The following is a 17984-nucleotide window of genomic DNA, read 5'->3' as shown; positions in this document are numbered from 1 at the left end:
AAAAAAACGCTTACAGGATATTATTCTATTTTAAATGAATATCACGGGGACATATCACTTCAGAAAAATACTTACAAGTTTCAATCGAGACATAAAATTTTATAAGAACTTGACCTGAACTGTTCGAACAATTTTTCTTTTATTTTGAAGTTCATGTTATGAAGACATATAACTGAATTTTTTAATTTATTAAGAATCAAGGTCTAACCGAATTCTTAATTTTAAAAGTTCCACTACGTAACATCAGCATGCTTCAATAAATTTCTTTCATAAAACCTAGGTGTTAAATTTAAAAGTGTTAAACTTCTACTGCTATGACATATATGTTATTAATATAAAAAGTCGTGCTCTAATCATACACAGAAATGTAAAACGGTTTTTATTTTATTTAGTTTACGTGCAATGAGGTGGAGTATATAATGAATAGTAGCATTAAAATAACTAAAAACTGGTGTGCTAAGAAAATAATTATCTCAGGTAGATGGGAGGGCACGTGTTCTAAAATTCATACCTTTCTCCCAAAAACAATTTGACATCCGATAAATTCCTCATATCCATTGTTGGGAAAAAGAGGTAGAAAGATAATAGATAAAAAAACCTATAACAAAATTCATCCAGTCTCTGACCTAGTCATGATTGTAATGTAATGGCCATCGTCAACTACTTAGACCTGTTTCTTCTTGTCTAAATTAGATACAGCAAACCGTTGTCGCCTCTTCCAAGCCGGGATCTTACCAGGGAAGGCCCATCTCAATAGTCTCTCCCACGAATAGCAAACCAAAAACATTAGAAACGCCCAAATCAATAGTTTATCCCTTAATCCCACTGGCAGTGGCACTAACTTCAACCAATCATTCAAGTCCCTGAAGAGATCAGATGTAATCACTGTAAAGAATATAACAGCAGCAACAAGTGCATACCGGAACGGTCTGTTTTCAGAAATACTCTGGTTGAAGGGATGGCCCATATAGTTCACAGCAAATGTGGCCACCTGAAGCATCATGCTCACCATATAGGAAACAGTATTCACCAGGTTAGGATGAAAATCTGCATCAGGTTCAATGCATTCATCTGGCATGTATTTTTCAGCTTCTTTCACAGATGAAATCAGGAAAAGCAGGTGAATAGAAAATTGTCCCAAAAGGGAAAGTAAAACATAAGCACAGAAGATGTTGGGGTGAGGACGTTCAGCAGAAAGATTCGGAAGAGGGCGTGCATGTGAGATGAACAGGAAAAACGCAGCAGTGAATACACCACTTATTGTGGCTTGTACGTCACCTAGCTTCACACCATCCAGATACATAACACTCAACACATATGCCGTAGCAAGACAGTTGAGACCTAGAATTTTGAACATCTGGAGGGTTGTCACCAGAGTACTCCGACCTTGACGAATTATGTCAGTGGTAGGAGCAACAGATGCATGCTTAGCAGTGAATGGAGATGCCATTGAGGCATCACCAAGCTTGACAACGGGGGCACGACCATCCCCTTCCTCATTAAGCTCATCAATCATCTTCTTAAGCTTCTGCCGTTGCACCTCAACAGCTGCTTGATGACGGTTGCCAGAAGAGTGGCTACTGGAATCTGATTTTGAAACAACTTTGCCTTTGGAAGTGCCTTCACCAGCACTCTTTCCAGATGTGTCTAGTGCAGACTTAGATTTCTTTTGCTTAACAGATTTTGAACCTTCTTCCTTAGACGAATCTGAAGAGGAGTTTCCACTTTGAGTTGGAGGAATTGCATTCAGAAGAGCTATTCCTACATGGGCCTAAACCAGAAAAGTTAGCTTGAGACTTGCAGCCTTTATAATTTATTCGGTAACTCCAAAATAATGCCAATTTATGACTAGCAGCATCACATTAATATCAGTGATAACAGAATACCAGATTTAAATGTTTATAACTTTCTATTTACAATAATTAAAAAACTCACTGGAGACTGAAGTAATATGGGTACATATGCAAAAACTGTTTCCAATAGGTCATCTTATAATCCAAGAGGACCTGTCTGGGTTCCAAACTGAGAACCAAGCTAGTTCAACCCGTAATCATGGATGAGTTGGATTGCCAAAAAAGAAAAAATAAGCTCACATACAAGGACAGCCTAGTGGCCTATTTTGACAACTCTCCTTAAATGAACTTTTGGTGGGTATAGTGGTTGTAATTTGTAAGAAGACTAAAACATTTTATTTCCTACTGATAACTGACAAGACTAATATTCAGAAAAACAAAAAAAATACAGCTTATAAATATAACCTATACACATTACCTGCTTCAAAGCCCCAACATCATTGGTTCCATCCCCACACATCAATGTTAACCGTCCAACTGTTTTGAATGTGGTCATGATAAGTTCTTTTTGCTCAGGAGCAACTCGGGCAAAAACCTGAGATAAATGCAACTGTCATTGATGAACGCAGTACCAAAAACTATGTTCTAATGTTTAGCTATTTGGAATTGATCAGAACCTTCACATGAGGAATGACCAGAAGAGTAGCTGATGTCTGTTGCAACATCTCAATGCAATCACCACCAATACAGAGATCATGGGTCTCCGACAAAGATTCAACCTCTTTCTCGCTGAAATCAATTATAAATATTATCAGTCTAAATTTTCTTTAAAAGAAAAAGAAAATTACAGTGACTGCAGAAAAGCGTGTGAATGGACTTTGGAAGCAATGGGAGCAAAAACTCAAGCTTAACAATTTTGCAGACAAGTTTATAAGAGAACGTAATAAATTTTGAGGCCAATAAAGGGATCTCCCATTCAACTACTACCTGTCTAAAGCTAAAAAAGAAGGTAACTGCATGCATAAGATAGTGCAACTAGAAAGAACAATAATTACCTGTAGCGAATGTTTTCAGTCTCATCAGGTGACATCCAATTATATCCCTCGCCATTTTGTGCTGGTCCAAGGATTAATGTAGGTTTTGATATAATATGAACTTGGCTAGCAACATGGCAAGCTGTCAAAGCTTGGTCACCAGTAATCATCACCTATAAATTAAGTTGAAGATGCTAGTCAGTTTCTTCTTGCTAATTTAAGTAAGGATCCAAAACCCCCTATCTCAGCCCCATCCATCCAGGGAGTTTGCGTTAACAATTTAACCCACAGGTATCCAAAAATCAATGATCAGTAGAAAACATTGTACAGCCGAATAATCTTAAATGAGATCAATGAGCTCTAACGATAAATTTTGGTAATGAAAATTTGAAGTTCTCCAATTGATCAAATTGAAAAATATCTTAAGAGAGTTAGTTATGTTGATCCGAGGAACTTGAATAAGTCCACAATAACCAAGACTCAATGACACTAAGACATACGCAACAATTCATGAATCACCACGGATGCCAAATACTTACAAAAGGTCTTCATCTTACATAGTATATAAGAGAATTAGTCTGACATATTAGCAAATCAAACTTAAGCAATAATAACCAAGACATTTTCCTACTCAAGTATGGGAAATCTCATGTGCCAAATCATTATTAATATGTCTTTATTTATCTCCTTTTAAGCCTTACTCTAGGAAACTGAAGGAAAATAAATTAGAAATATTATGAAAAGATGTTTCTATCCATATAATTTAAATCAAATAAAATTCAAAACACAAATTTAATTTAATGATATGACAAAAATGCCTGAAATGATTATACATTTAATTATTTTATTACATGTTTATATTTCAAACAAAACAATGAAGCAAAAACACATGACATGATGGTAAAAATAATATGCAACTTTCCCAATGTTCATTTCTGTTAGAAAGCATGGCTGCTGTGCATGGAAATAATAACTAGTGAGTCTTAAAGATTTTCATTAAAATCATTCCTAATTCTTTTTCTGGAACAAAGAAGGGAAATATTAATACCCCCTTCTAAGTTTTTCTCTCCTAAATCACTCAAATAAAGGGTAAAGGACAATCATCCGTAATTTCAATTTATACTGAGGCTTGGGTAGGAACAGACTTGCTGATCAAATTGTCTATAAATGTTTCTTCATCATATTTCCTTTCCTGAAGCTAGTCCAATTCAACCATTGTAGTCCACATTCAGATCCGAACCAAATCAAGAAGGGGAATTAAACGTGCTATATTTATTAACATGATGTTACGTATAACAAATGAGATCATAACATGGATTATTTCACACACAGATAAAATAACAAAAAAATAACTTAAAATTAAAACTATAATTACTATTTAATTGAACTTCAATTACAAAAGAAAAAGAATACAAGTTGCTGACAATAAAGAAAGACATAATTTTTTTGACAATATAAAATAAAACTAACAAATACACAAAACAGCCCCATGTTAGGGACCAAGAATTGAAGGAGAGAAAAGAAATATTTATATTGAATAAAATGAAAATAACAAGAAATAGGAAAGCACTCTCGTCTCCAAGAGAAAAGAAAGACAATTTGACCCTAAATATATATATTGATGCAAACTATGCATCTTTTGTTATTGATACAAAATCTACCTATTAGTATGGTATGTTTCTTGGAGAAAGTCTATTGAACTAGAGAATCAAAAAACAAGACAGGGTATCTTGTTCTAGTGCAAAAGCTGAACTTTGAGACCTTCTCAAGTGTGTGAAGGAATCTAGATAAATATCATACTTAATGACCTTACAATAAAAGTTGACATCCCCATGCAATTGTCCTTTAATAATAACAAGTCAGCCATGAACATTGTACAATACAGCATAATAAAACCAAACATATTGAAATTGGAAGACACTTCATCAAAGATAAACTTGACAAGGGCCTAGTGGTTACAACCCAAGTCCCTAAAGAACTTCAGATAGCAAACATTTTCACTGAAAGGCTTTCTCAAGGCAAATTCTAAGATCTTGGAGGTAAGTTGAGAATAATTGATATTCATTTACCAATTTGTAAGGGAGTGTTGTAAATAGTAGATTATAAGGATAAAAATATTATCAATATCTCCAAAGTAAGTATCTTAAGAATCTTCCTATTCATTTCACCACCTATCTATTTCCTTCTTTTAAGGGACAGGTAATATCAGAAACAGAGAGCAGGGAAAAAACCAACATACACCTTTTCTTCCTCACCACCCACAAGCCATAACCAGTAGCAAACACAGATTGCAGGTCAGAACCCACTATCAAAAGCTCAAATAGTGTTAACAGATAGTACGGGTTTAATGAATAACAGTAGAGTTTGTATGACTTGAGGTCTACAGATTTCAGGTGAATGTTTTATATTTCAGAAATGAGAGACAGCATGATGGGGTCATGCAATTCCACAATCAATCACTGTAATCCCAGACAATCTTACTAAATCTAGTTTGAGTGTGATCTATTAGAGCAGCAAGCAAAAGTTTGGATCCCAACCCAACCTTCCCACTAATGATCTTATACTTAAGATTACAATTTTTATCCATCCTAACCGCCCATGCATTTTGGACTACTACTTTTATGATATTTATTTTCCTTTGCGCTTACCAAGGCCTGCTCCGACAAAGTTGACCACATGGATTCTACAATCCCATTATGCTCAACTCCAGATTGCTTGAACACATATACGTATTATGATACAAATTAAAATTTAAAAATCATGAAACAAAATAGAAAATTTTCAACAAAACTTTCAAAAATCACTCTTGGATATATAAGCTAAACTTGAGCTACTAAAGTAGAATAAAAGAGGCTATTTCCACCTCATTTCCTCGTAAAGGCTGGAGTTTTTACATAAGAAAAGTAATTTTTTCCTTGCAAAAGAATCTAAATTAAATACCAAACTTACCAAGTCATGTGAAGATTCTTTTAATTCAGATAAAACAGTGGCTGAATCAGATCTTATGGGACAATTAAATACCTGAAAACAGCACCATAATGACTTTCAAACATCAATGAAAAGGAAGAATATCTAGAATTGACTCAGGTTATATGAGGATGTTGACTGATTACCACAAATCCCGCAAAAATTAATCCACTCTCCACTATATCCCTATCCATGCTTCTAGCTTCACTGACCTTCAAGCATAAAAATAATAAGCAACAATGTAGATAAGCAAGTGTTGAAAGTAATTAATGAAGCAACAAATGGTAAAAGAGGAAGGCATGCAGGCATTCTTCAGGAGAGAAGATGGGAAAATGCAGTTCTCTGACTTAGTTATACTTAATTTTAGGACCCATATTTGCCGAAATAATAAGAAAGGGAAAATTAACTTGAATGTCAAACTATACAAAAATAGGTGTCATTAGAAGCTAAAGCCAAAATAGACACATTGAACAAGTTTTCCAATCAACAATGTTTACCACTTCAATCAATAAAGTGATAAGGCAGTAAACTTCAATAATTATTCTTGTTCTCCTGTGCATAATTGAATATACAGTAAAGAAAATTTCATGAAACAATGTAAAACCCATAATTTTCTTACTGTCATGTCAGCAAGGGACTTGTAGGCCAGAGCAAGAACACGAGACCCTTGACGTGTGTACTTTTTGTAGGTCTCAACATATGACGGTGGTATATCAATGAGCCTATCTTGTATAACTTCTGGAGCACCCTGAAATAAAAGGTCATAACATAAGAGTTTCTAAGAGGGAAATAATAAAGTAAAACAACCCAGCAACTCACTAGTAAAAATACCGTTTAAAAGTTTTTTTAAAAACAAGAAAAAAGATGCAGGCTTTAAAGTAGAACCAAAACCAGTCCACTCAAACAATTTACCTCAGAACTTAATATCCATAAAAGCTGTTGGAATATGACAAAAGTGAACGGGCTAGCCAACATTAATAGAACCAACTCCCTAATACCAGTACCCAGAAAACAATAATGAATTTACAATTTACCAAGAACTTATCAAATCAACACTTGCTGCAGCATCTGCATTTTATTTTATAGGAGTGCAACATCAGAAGGAATATTTTTTATTAACAAACTAGGGTAATCACTTCAAATTTTAAATATATAAATCTTCCAATACATACATTAGAAACGGGATTCTGGACCTAACTCACTCCAAAAGCTACCTTATGGGAGTATATTTTAGCCATATTTCTAGCCAATGTGGGACATCTAAGCATCATTTAACATACAAGCCAATCAAAATAGAAGACAACCAATGGTAACATGCCCAATATAGTTTTAATCTTCATTTCATAGGCCCTAAAATTTGAAAGATGATTTCATTTTAACAAAATTCTACAGGTTTTTTACAATTAATTTCCTTATACTTTTCGAAAAGAAAAAAGATTAATAAACAGAGAAGCAGCAGTCCATATATACTAAAATAGCATAAATTATATTAATAGAAATTATCGTTTATAGTACACCCATTTATATAGAGGGAGTAATGAATTCTTATGGTATTCAAAACATTGAAACATAAAACAATCTGCTTTGTGGTGGTTATTAATTCTTAAAAGAAATATTTGAAGTTAACTAAACAAAATATTTGTGCACCATATTCTTAGATGATAAAGCCACATGGCTACTTTACCCATCAACTTTCCATTTCCCCAACTCAGACTTTATTGACCATTTCATAACAATCCAAAATATAAGATACTGCAGAGAGATTTACTTGGAGAATATAAATGCACAAGTCATGGGTTCATTAACTATAAGCCAAAATATAAATGCACAAGTCATGGGTTCATGCAGACAATGAGTAACTCACAAACCTTAACAAAGGAGAAAAAATCATCCTGAATGCGAACAACAACTGCCATTCGTTTTAGGTGAGATGAGAAATGGTACCGATGAACAATTTGGACAGGATGGCCATTTCCCCTGAAATTTGAGAACATTTCAGGATAAAACAAAAATGACAAAGAAGTACAAACAAGATGAATATATTAATCAGGAAAAAGAACAAGAATGAATCATTTGAACCCCAAGAAATAATACATTCTTCGTTTTTCTAATCACTCTATTCCCTTGCTCAAACAACAGGACTGGCAACAACAAAATTAAATGAGCCCATAAAATATCATAAATTTCCAATCCATAAAATTTGACCTTGCATGATTATGAGAGACAATGTTTAGCTGCACAGAGAATAAAGCATAATTAAGATATTTAAGTAAGCAGCAACGATTCATTTACTTTTTTGGTACAGCCTTGTCATCAGATTTATAACTCCAGTCAATTCCCTTGAGTGCAGCCTTCTCAAGAGGATCACCAACCTGGGAAAATTAAGGAATTATTAGTAAGAAAGGAATTGTAATATCAACATACAATATCAGATGTAAAAGGAGCAAACACACAAAGCCCTTTTAGCTCTAAAGCCAGAATAATGAAGATCCATTGTTCAAGCATAGAAAATTATTATAACCTAAAATAGTAGAATATGGAGTGACAGAATTGTATAAACAAAAGGTAAGAGAAAATTCCTTTCCCAAGTCTAGAAACAAAGTTTTATTATGATTCCAAAACATATTGACTTACGCATGTAGCATGACATCAATAAAGAAACCTCTAACAGTGTCAAAAAGTTATTACACTGATATCAATCAAATAAAAGGGAAAACATGATAAGATGAGGGGCAAACTTTTTCAGAAATGGCTCCAAAAAAAAACAATTGGATATAAAGAAAGAGAAATGACACGTTCCTTTGCATAAACTTTTCAGGAATCCTCTTTTATTATTTCACAAAAGAACACTTATGGCTCAGGCAGCCATGACCTTAAAGTTTAATACTCATTAACTTTCTTTACTAAATTTTGCATTCCATAAACTACAAAAGAGAACATTATAAGACGAGAAAAATGTAATTTTTGAGAAAAATATTGAACTGTGACATATTACTTCTGTCTGTTTAACATGCGAACAGATCCTCTGCCGGGAATTTGTCACAGAAGCAGATCCTAACTCTTAAATAAATTAATGAATATTATAATGGTGAAGATGTCACTTGCGTTTTCTTTCTATTAGATTCATTACCGTTCAATACTATAGCCAGGCCCAAAAACTAAGGCTTAATTAAATCACACCAGCACAGAGGCATACCAGCTTATTCTCAACAAACACCAATGCATGGCAAGAAGCCAGGATTTCTACAGTTCGCACAGGCACTCTACTAGTATCAGATTCCAAATCTGTAGTTCCATTCAACCCAACAACTCCAGAAAATTCCTACAAAGTGGGAACTAAAAAGTTAAACCACAAACCATGGTCTAAAAATGGATAAATCAATATCATGGCCTAATACGGGCATACCATATCATCAGATGTAAGTGTCCCTGTCTTGTCAAAACAACATATATCAACCTGTATGGCAAGGTATGTACAAGAAATTAAATAAAGAAAATCTAATGTCATATAGTCTATATATCAAACAAAGTAAAGGAGTACAAACATAGTGACAGGCCTCCAGGTACCTTTCCAGCAAATGGTATCCGAAAAGGCTCTGTGCAAAAAATCCCACGCCGTGCCAGTGCAATAAGAGATGTATTAACAGCTATTGACAATTCCATAGGTAACTCGGGAGGTATCACAGAAGTAACAATAAGTGAACAACTTAGTATTAGTTTATACTTGCTCCTAGTGGGATCTTCCAGCCCCTGAAAGCAAAAAATTTAACAATTTATCAAGCCATATCACAATTTACCATTAAGAGCAAACCATCTGCACCATGCATCTGTAGAGCCACATTACCTTAACAAGCACATAACCAGCAGCAATAAGAGCAAACACAACCAAGAATAAAATGAACAATCCACTTTCCCAGCTATTAGCAGTCACCTAGTAAATACAGAAATCACAGAAAAATCATCACGATAACACTGAAATCGAAAACTCAGCCTCAGTAAGGTCTATATCACTTTACCCTTTCTGTAGAGAATAAGATTGTTCGCATCAACTTTCCTTGACTTGTTTCAAAACCCGTCCTCAGGACAACAGCCAAGCAGCCACCATCAGGTGTTTTAAGAGGAAAACTCTGACACCAACAAAATTAAAAAAAAAAATGAGAAGCATGAACACTAGCTGAACATTAAATAAAAACAAAAAATTTCTGCTCGAATATAACCTTATCTGGAGTGTGCTGCAATATTTTTGTTCCACCAAATAAAACATGGCATTTGTCTCGTTTTGCTGACAATTTCTCTTCCATACCCCTACCCGCAATTGAAATCTAAAAGAACAGACATATCTAAATAAGATTCATGCAAAAGAACAACATGACAAAATAAGGTCCAGTCTCCATAGGCTCATCAGAGACATATTCAGTATACCAGCCAACCATAAGATTAAAGATGTCCTATCCCAAGCTTATTTAATTTTTTTATGTGAAATAAAGGGCCAAATACAATAACGAATTTGTATGATCAGATATATAATAACATAACAAGTAAACCAGATTCAGGGACACATAAGCATTTAAATTTTTGAAATAACAAACTTAAGTCAATATTAACGTTCTGTATAACAACAATCACCAATGCAGTTGGACTATAATATTAAATAAAAATAGAGACAGGAGGAAAAAATTTATGTGGCTCAACAGTAACCAAAGGACAAACTAAATATTAAAAATAAATATCATATAAGTAACTTGTATGACAAGTTGATCAGCTTCCTAGGCGAAATCAAATCTCACTTACTTTAGATATTCAATAACGCTACCTTCCTTGATCACCCAGAATGTACTATCTCTAGCTGTGAATTCACTACACTAAAACCACCTAGAAGTATGCCAAGAAATACTCCAGAAGTAATTACTTCCAACAATATCCAAACCCACTAACAAATAATAATGCAATTCTGGCAATCATACAAGAATCAACTACACAAAATTTAAGAAAATATAATCCCCTCCCCTACAAAACAATTTATACTTTTTAATTATATCATGTATCCATAGGTGATCAGAAAAATATTTTAGTGAGTAGTTCAGAAAAGAGTAACACCTTCCATTGAGGAGTAGACTCGCCTGTGAGAATAGCTTCATTCACAATCACACTTCCAGCCAATATAAGCATGTCTGCTGGTACAGACTTCTCCTCCCCATTCTGACTAGAGGAGCGGCCTATGGAGACAACATCCCCCGGCAAAAGATCTGTACCAGAGAGTTTTACCCACCTATATAATCCAAACATAAATGAAAATATTAAATTTTCACTCCTCTAAATCCCAAATATGGGTTATTAGTTATTAAAAAAGAGATAACATACTTGCCACCACGATGTACCATTACGATCTGACTATCCACTCTAACACGCCGTAACTCAGTTAGAGTTTTCAACCTACTTTTCGCCATGGTTGACTCAAACATAAACAGCATAAATAGAGTGAACAAACTGTAATACCAATATTCATCCAAACACCAGAGACCCACACAAAAAACCTGGTCAAAATATAAACAAGAACTAGTCAAAGAGTTTGCTTGAAGATTACAGACAAAGAAGAAAAAAACTAAATACTATTTTACAAAGGATACCTGAAATACAAAAAAAGGCTCCATGCAGTGCTCTTTCATCAATTTCTGAAATGTAGGCTGAGGATAATCAAATCTAGAATATCAACAAGTAGAACATTATTAGAGAGCAAAACTAAAACAAAATAATGTCAATAGATCAGATTATGAAGTTAAGTGTCTTCTTGAGAGAGAAAATCAAGAATCAACAAAGAATACCTAAATAGGGTATATATTTAAGCAAAGACCAATTCATAAATATTAATATATAAGCATGCAAATCTTAACAATAACGCATATCTATAATACACGAAAAGGGATGGTGTTTTTAAAGAATAATAAAAATGGCCAGAGAATAAAGAAACCCACACATTCCGTCCCCATTTCTCAGTAGCCGCAAGAACTTTAGCTTCAGATCCATGGCCACTGCATTTGATGTAATATCCAAATGTTTCTTTGGTAGGGTAGGAAAGCTTGCAAAATGTTCCTGTCTCCTTTGAATACACAAAACATTGTTTTCTAAAATCGAAGTAGTTCTCTTCCAAATCCACAGCTGATGAGGAACCTGAAGACTGCACAACTAAGAACTTAAGTATTATAGATAAAAGAGGAGGAAAGAGAAATAAGATTTCTTATCAAAATGCAAACTGTAAAAGTCAACAACAATGTAAAAAAGGGCCAGCAGGATAAACAAACCAAAAAATTAAAATAATGTCCACAAACATACGTAGCATGCACACAGTTTACTTTTGAAATTATTGATATAAAAGGCATCACAGACTCACAATTATGAATTCATGCAGAATATGCATTAACAAGAACATAAGATCAAAATATACATTAAATTTCAAACATAAAAATATGAAATTATTATACATATATGGAAATCCATTTTTCTTTTCCAACCTGAAAAGCTATTATCCTCCTAAAAAACACAAAATACAAAATCAATAAATATAAAATCAAGAACAAACACATCAATTTAACAATGTGGTCACTATATATCCAAGTCCAGTAAACCCTCTAAAATTGTTGTTATATGATAGAAACACAGTATTCTTTAGCTCAACAGAAAACTTGCAGAACTTCAAGGGTCTGCCCCTCCCTGGCCCAAAGGCCTCAATCCTGATTCCACTCTAAAATTGACAAGATGTCTGTTTTAGTTTTAGAGAGTCAGAATCTGTAGTTTGTTTTTACATAGAGTGAAAAAGCCAATTTACCAAAGTGATAAACTCGGGCATTTATAGTCAAACAGAAAGGAACTATTAAGAAGTGGATTTTGAGTCTAACTCAACCTTATAAAATCGGTTTATAAAATGAGATTTGCACCCACTTATATACTATGAAATGTCTTAATCTCTAGTCAATATAGGATCTCTAACACACACCCTCACGCCGAGGCTATTAACTCGTGTGTGGGACTATATATTTATAAATGGTCCGATAGAAGCCCGATAGCAGGTGGCCTAATAAGCCCAACAAACTCTCGTTAGGATAGGCTCTAAATGACTCTGATACCATATTAATAAATGGAATTTTAAGTCTCAGTCAACCTTATAAGCCACTTCTTAATAGGAACAAAAAAAACTAACTAATTGTATCTAGAGGGGTGAATTAGATTGAGATTTTAAAAAACTAGTTTAGCATAAAAGTCTCCCAAATTTAAAAGACTATAAGAAATGTTGATTTGTTGGAATTTTTTTAAATACTATTATGATTAAGATTTATAGTTTGGACTTAAATGAAGTTGTTCTAGTGTAAGAATCTTAAAAATTTGAAAGGAATTTATAGATTTATAAGATTTGAAAGAACTCTGAATTTGTAGAACAGCGAAAATTACAAAAGTAAAAGAAATACAAGGTTTGGATAAACAAAAGTAAAAATCAATATCATTTTTTCAATCTTCTCTTGCACTAATATTCTAAGCCTAGCCTCTTCTCATTTCTACTCTTGGGTTAAATAATAAATTCAATATTATGGTCTTCTTATGAAATTTAATAATATTGAAAATAAAGATCCTTAAATTGGATCAATTATAAATTCAGCATAATGACATTTTTAGCAAAGTTATTGAATAGTGCACATGGATGTTCTTTATGGTCTTCAACAAAGAGAATAATAGATTATGTTAGATAGTAGAAATAAAGAAAAAGAATCCAAGTAAGGGTTTATGTGAGATTGTTTGATGGATATACTTTCGACTTAAAAGTCAAGTGAAATCCCTCCCAATTTGTTTTGGAAAATAATTCATCAAAATCTATATATTTTTAATGTAAACAGACTTTTAATTCTAAAAATCCTTAATTAATACCACTAGAATTCAATGACCTACTTCAAAAATCCTTATTATCTTAATTGAATATCACAAGATTCATTTAAATCCAAGGTAGTCAAAATTGATATTATGGTTGGGATTGTGAAGGGTTAACAAGATTCTAAATTGTGGGATCGTATTAGAGAATATAGATATATATATATATATAATTAAAAAAAAAAACAGTCACAACTTTGAGTCAAGGAGAAAAATGTGAAACCATGAGTGAAGGAGAAAAATTGAAATCTTGTGTACTACTAGCATTCGTGCAGCTTCACCATGTGGTCAAGCAATTGAAACAGCCACAACTAGTCAAATTTTCAGTATGGGAAGGTGGTTGCTTAGCAAACAAGAAGGAAGAAGAAGCGTTGTATCAATTAAGTAGTTCGGTGAAACCAATTGTGCTTGAAGGAGGATGATAGTTGTTTTTTTATGCTTGGGTTTTAACCCAAAACTTATTCACCCAAAAAGAGTTTTGTCCAAATGCTGAACCCAAAACCTAGAATGTGACACAACACAAAAAACACTACAATTCCAAAGGTTATCAAAGGTAACCCTGCCTTGTGACAAAAAAATGGTCCTCAAAATAGTCTTGATTTATCCTTCTATTCTTCCATGGAGACCTCTTGCTACCCAAGAAGATTCCATAAAGATTCTCTCTCGTGAATGGCTAAAATACCCAATGATTGCAATCTTGAACAAATTCTAAGTCGTGTTCAGAACACATGACTCCAACCACTGAAAGCAACCCTTCCATTTTCATCATAATATTCATCATGCACTCTTCGTCGAGGAAACTTTTCAATCAGAAAGACCTATCAATCGAGTTACCTGAGGTGCTCCTAATGTGACCATCCATGACTAATTGGCTTTCTTCTTCTATCAGCTGTAACAATTCTGGAAGGATTTCGTGCAGTATGTGGATGACTTTTTTTTTTTTTACCTAAACAAGAATCACTCCTCCGATAAGGGAGATATGATGCCAGTACATAGATACCCGATATTTTTATACAAAGAAAGAGGAATATCTCCTCATAATACACCAGCAAACTTGACCATAAAAAATATTGTTCTATCTCAAGCATCCCAAAAAGGTTAAGATTTCTCTATCCATAAGAGGTAGCAATAAAATTCCTCAAAACTTTTGCCTTTCCTCTCCACACCATAGTTCAAAACCTCTAAATTGGCATATGACGAATGCTCCAAAATCTATTGACAATTATAATTAGTATTATTAGAAAGTGGGTTTAAGTCTAACTCATCCTCACAAAATAGCCTTATAAGGTAATGATTGTCCTCACATATATATTGTAAATTGATCTTATCTTTAGTCAATGTGGGATCTCCAACACACACCCTCATATCAAGGTATGGACATCTCATGTGTGGAACTCAATATTTGTTAGTCTGACAGTGGGTGCTACGATAAGCCCAACAAACTTTGTTAGGATAGGTTCTAATACCGTATTAAAAAGTGAGTTTAAGACTAACTCATCCTCACAAAACTAGTTTTTAAAGTGAGGATTGTCTCCACTTATATATCATAAATTGGTCTTATCTCTAATCGATAAGGGATCTCCAACAAGTATTAATCACGTCAAGTACTACATAGTAATAATAATAATAATATACTAATCCCCTTCTAAGGCAATTGAACAGAATATGGAGTACCACCTTACCAAAACTTCATAGTTTTCCTAAGATATATTACATGCACAAACTCCACCACTCACCCCTAAAACCAAAGAAAAACAGATAACCAAGTATTTAAGTGAGGCCATTCATCAGCATTCTTTAAAAAATATTATTCCATCACATGCTATTCCAAGTAAATAATTCAAGAAAATATACACTACTGTCTAACTTCCAGTGAACAATGTTGGAAAGCAACCTAAATAGCTGTCATCCCTAGGCTGGAAAGGGCTACCTATGAAGAGACTAACCATAAAGGTATCCTAGAGTGCACCCACGGAAATGTAGCTCTTGGGCAGTTATATTGTGAACTAAATAGTGCCTAAAAGGCTTAGGCAATCATTACCTTAAAAGCCAATTTTGCAAGTTGGGTTAGGCCTTGAACACAGATAGTTAGAACCTTCCTTCTATAGTCATTGATGCACAATAAAAAACAAAAAGATAATCCGAATGAACTTAAGGGCAACAATTTAGCCGCATCTTTAAAGTCACGCAATGCATTTGCTTAAGAGGTTCAAAAATTGTCAATCAAGAAAATTCATAATTTCTTTCTAAACCTCTTCCTAGAACTCAACCTTACACCATATCAAGATACATCTTATATCAAGAACTAAACCCAAGACACTAACCGCCTAACATACTCTTCCAATTCTCATTGCACTGAGCTCTAGTCATGTTCCAGTACAGTGTTTTAGTCCTGCATGAACTCAACATATTTTTTTCCTCTGAAATCCCGTTATTCAAGTCTTACTATCATCCAAATGAAAAAAAACAAACAAACACTCTACAACGCTTCAATTCAACCATCCAAAAATCGTCAGAACTTACACTTTTCCGAGAATGAAGCGGCACAACTTCTTTAGAACCCGAGAACTTCGCTGGAGTGATCTTGCAGAAATCAGCCTGGTCAATATTTTTAGCCTGAGCACAAACCAAAGAAAAATAAAAATTATTAAAATAAACTCTACACACACACTTATCAAGTACTCGCAATCAACACAAAGAAAACAATTCACCTTGCTATAGTGAGCGAAACATTTGAAATCAACAGACCAACCAGTGAAGAGCCAAACGAGGATGTGAAGCGCAAAGAGCGCGCCTAAAACGATCGCCGCATCTACAAAGTCGAGGCTGGGAAGAATCACCGCAACCCACGTACCGTATAGAATGGCGAAAGGCCAAACGTCAAGGCGCCACGGCAATTGCTTCTTCCTGAGCAAATCGACGTGGTCGACAACCTTGCCGCCGACTTGGAAACTCGCCATCGAATCGCCGTTGGCTTTGGCCACCGGAGTAGTTAGGGTTTGGGGATGCGAAGCGTTCTGAATCTCAGATCTGAGCAAAAGGTTCAGTTCGTTAACTGTTGATGATGAGAGCGGCTAGGTTCAACGCCTCGCCACTCGCGACGATTTGGTCTCCGTTTGCGAGCGAGCGACTCTTCTCACTAATTGATTGCTACAAAGCTATTCTTTTACCCTCAACAACACCGTTAAAGCCTAACTATTTAACCATTCTCCTTTAATTTATTAATTAATCTTTATTTATTAATGTTGCGTCACAGAAAAATAAAATGGAGTTTAAGTTTGATATAATTATAATATATTTTACACTATAAATCAATTACAAATCAGTTTTACTTAAATGTTACAAATCAGGTATAGCTTTTAAAGTAATTACTATTACACCAAATAATCATTTTATTTACATGGTAATCTATAATTTAATGATGATTTACAAAAATTACAGTTTTAATGTATTTTTATAAAAATTAATAGTTTCTTTTCTAAGAAAAGAAGATTATGGTAGTTAGGAAAAGCCTGCTTACTAGACACCCATGAGACCCGGAAAAGAAAATTGAAATAAATATAGGTAAAGTAAAAGCAACTGGGTATTTTACTAAAAATAAACAAATAAAGCAAGAGGTTATTTGCAAATCAAAATAAGGAAAAGCTTTAATTATGACTTCCCCTTATCTAATGTTTCCCCTTCATGAAGTACAAGGGGGAAAATAAAGATTAGAAGTAAAAAAAACAATTTAAATTCATTTGTAAGCTTAAAATCTCATGTTAGGTCATTATCAACAAATTTATAACAAGAATCGTTTAAATAAGCATGTGCCAAGAAAGTTGAGAAAAAAAATCATTAAATATTAAATAATTGATATTCATTATTTATTAATCGATTATCCTAAAAAAAACATAATTTAAGAAGATATAAATATTTATTGAATAATCGATTAGTGGGTTTCTTCAAATGAAGAGAGTGGGTTTTTTCATTTTCCTTACCTTGAGCTTCATGAGTTTACATTGGATCATTTTGTTCTTATGTGTCTGTATTTGTTCCTTATTTTTTTATACTCATTAATCACCTCTTTTGACCATCATCATCTTATAAATGGCAATTTCCTCAATCTTATTAGAAGGTACCATGCAATAGTAGTTTCTACATCAACACCATAGTGCTTAAAGACTTTTGAGAGAAACATTGAAAATGAGATTTGATACACAAGCAACATTTTTGCCTTTAGCATTATCTCATAAATGATGGTATACCTATATAGTTAGATGTCATTCTTGAAGGC

The 17984-nt window shown here is 33.8% G+C and overlaps 1 protein-coding gene across 1 annotated transcript; it reads right to left on the bottom strand.

The window, feature by feature from the left end:
• Positions 1–454: 454 nt before the first annotated feature.
• LOC137823093 (probable manganese-transporting ATPase PDR2) lies at positions 455–16920 on the bottom strand. Its single transcript, XM_068628213.1, has 21 exons — positions 16420–16920; positions 16232–16324; positions 11767–11969; positions 11422–11494; positions 11156–11328; positions 10892–11063; positions 10012–10116; positions 9811–9921; positions 9639–9725; positions 9362–9544; positions 9201–9251; positions 8991–9116; positions 8087–8166; positions 7663–7771; positions 6414–6542; positions 5941–6006; positions 5777–5848; positions 2849–3000; positions 2471–2582; positions 2272–2388; positions 455–1771 (listed from the first exon to the last, which is right to left on the bottom strand). Exons 1-21 carry the CDS (start codon positions 16666–16668, stop codon positions 665–667), a joined length of 3570 nt encoding a protein of 1189 aa, XP_068484314.1. The 5' UTR covers positions 16669–16920; the 3' UTR covers positions 455–664.
• Between the last annotated feature and the right edge of the window lie 1064 nt (positions 16921–17984).

This window comes from Phaseolus vulgaris, chromosome 9, assembly GCF_000499845.2.
Source record: "Phaseolus vulgaris cultivar G19833 chromosome 9, P. vulgaris v2.0, whole genome shotgun sequence".
NCBI lineage: Eukaryota > Viridiplantae > Streptophyta > Magnoliopsida > Fabales > Fabaceae > Phaseolus > Phaseolus vulgaris.
This window is presented reverse-complemented; position numbering and strand designations above follow the sequence as displayed.

Coding starts and splice junctions, on each gene's coding strand:
- LOC137823093 (XM_068628213.1), bottom strand. CDS start 16,668: ATGGCGAGTTTCCAAGTCGGCGGCAAGGTTGTCGACCACGTCGATTTG. Junction 16,325..16,419: donor GTTTCGCTCACTATAGCAAG/GTGAATTGTTTT, acceptor GTTTGTGCTCAG/GCTAAAAATATTGACCAGGC. Junction 9,117..9,200: donor CACTTACATCTGATGATATG/GTATGCCCGTAT, acceptor CCCACTTTGTAG/GAATTTTCTGGAGTTGTTGG.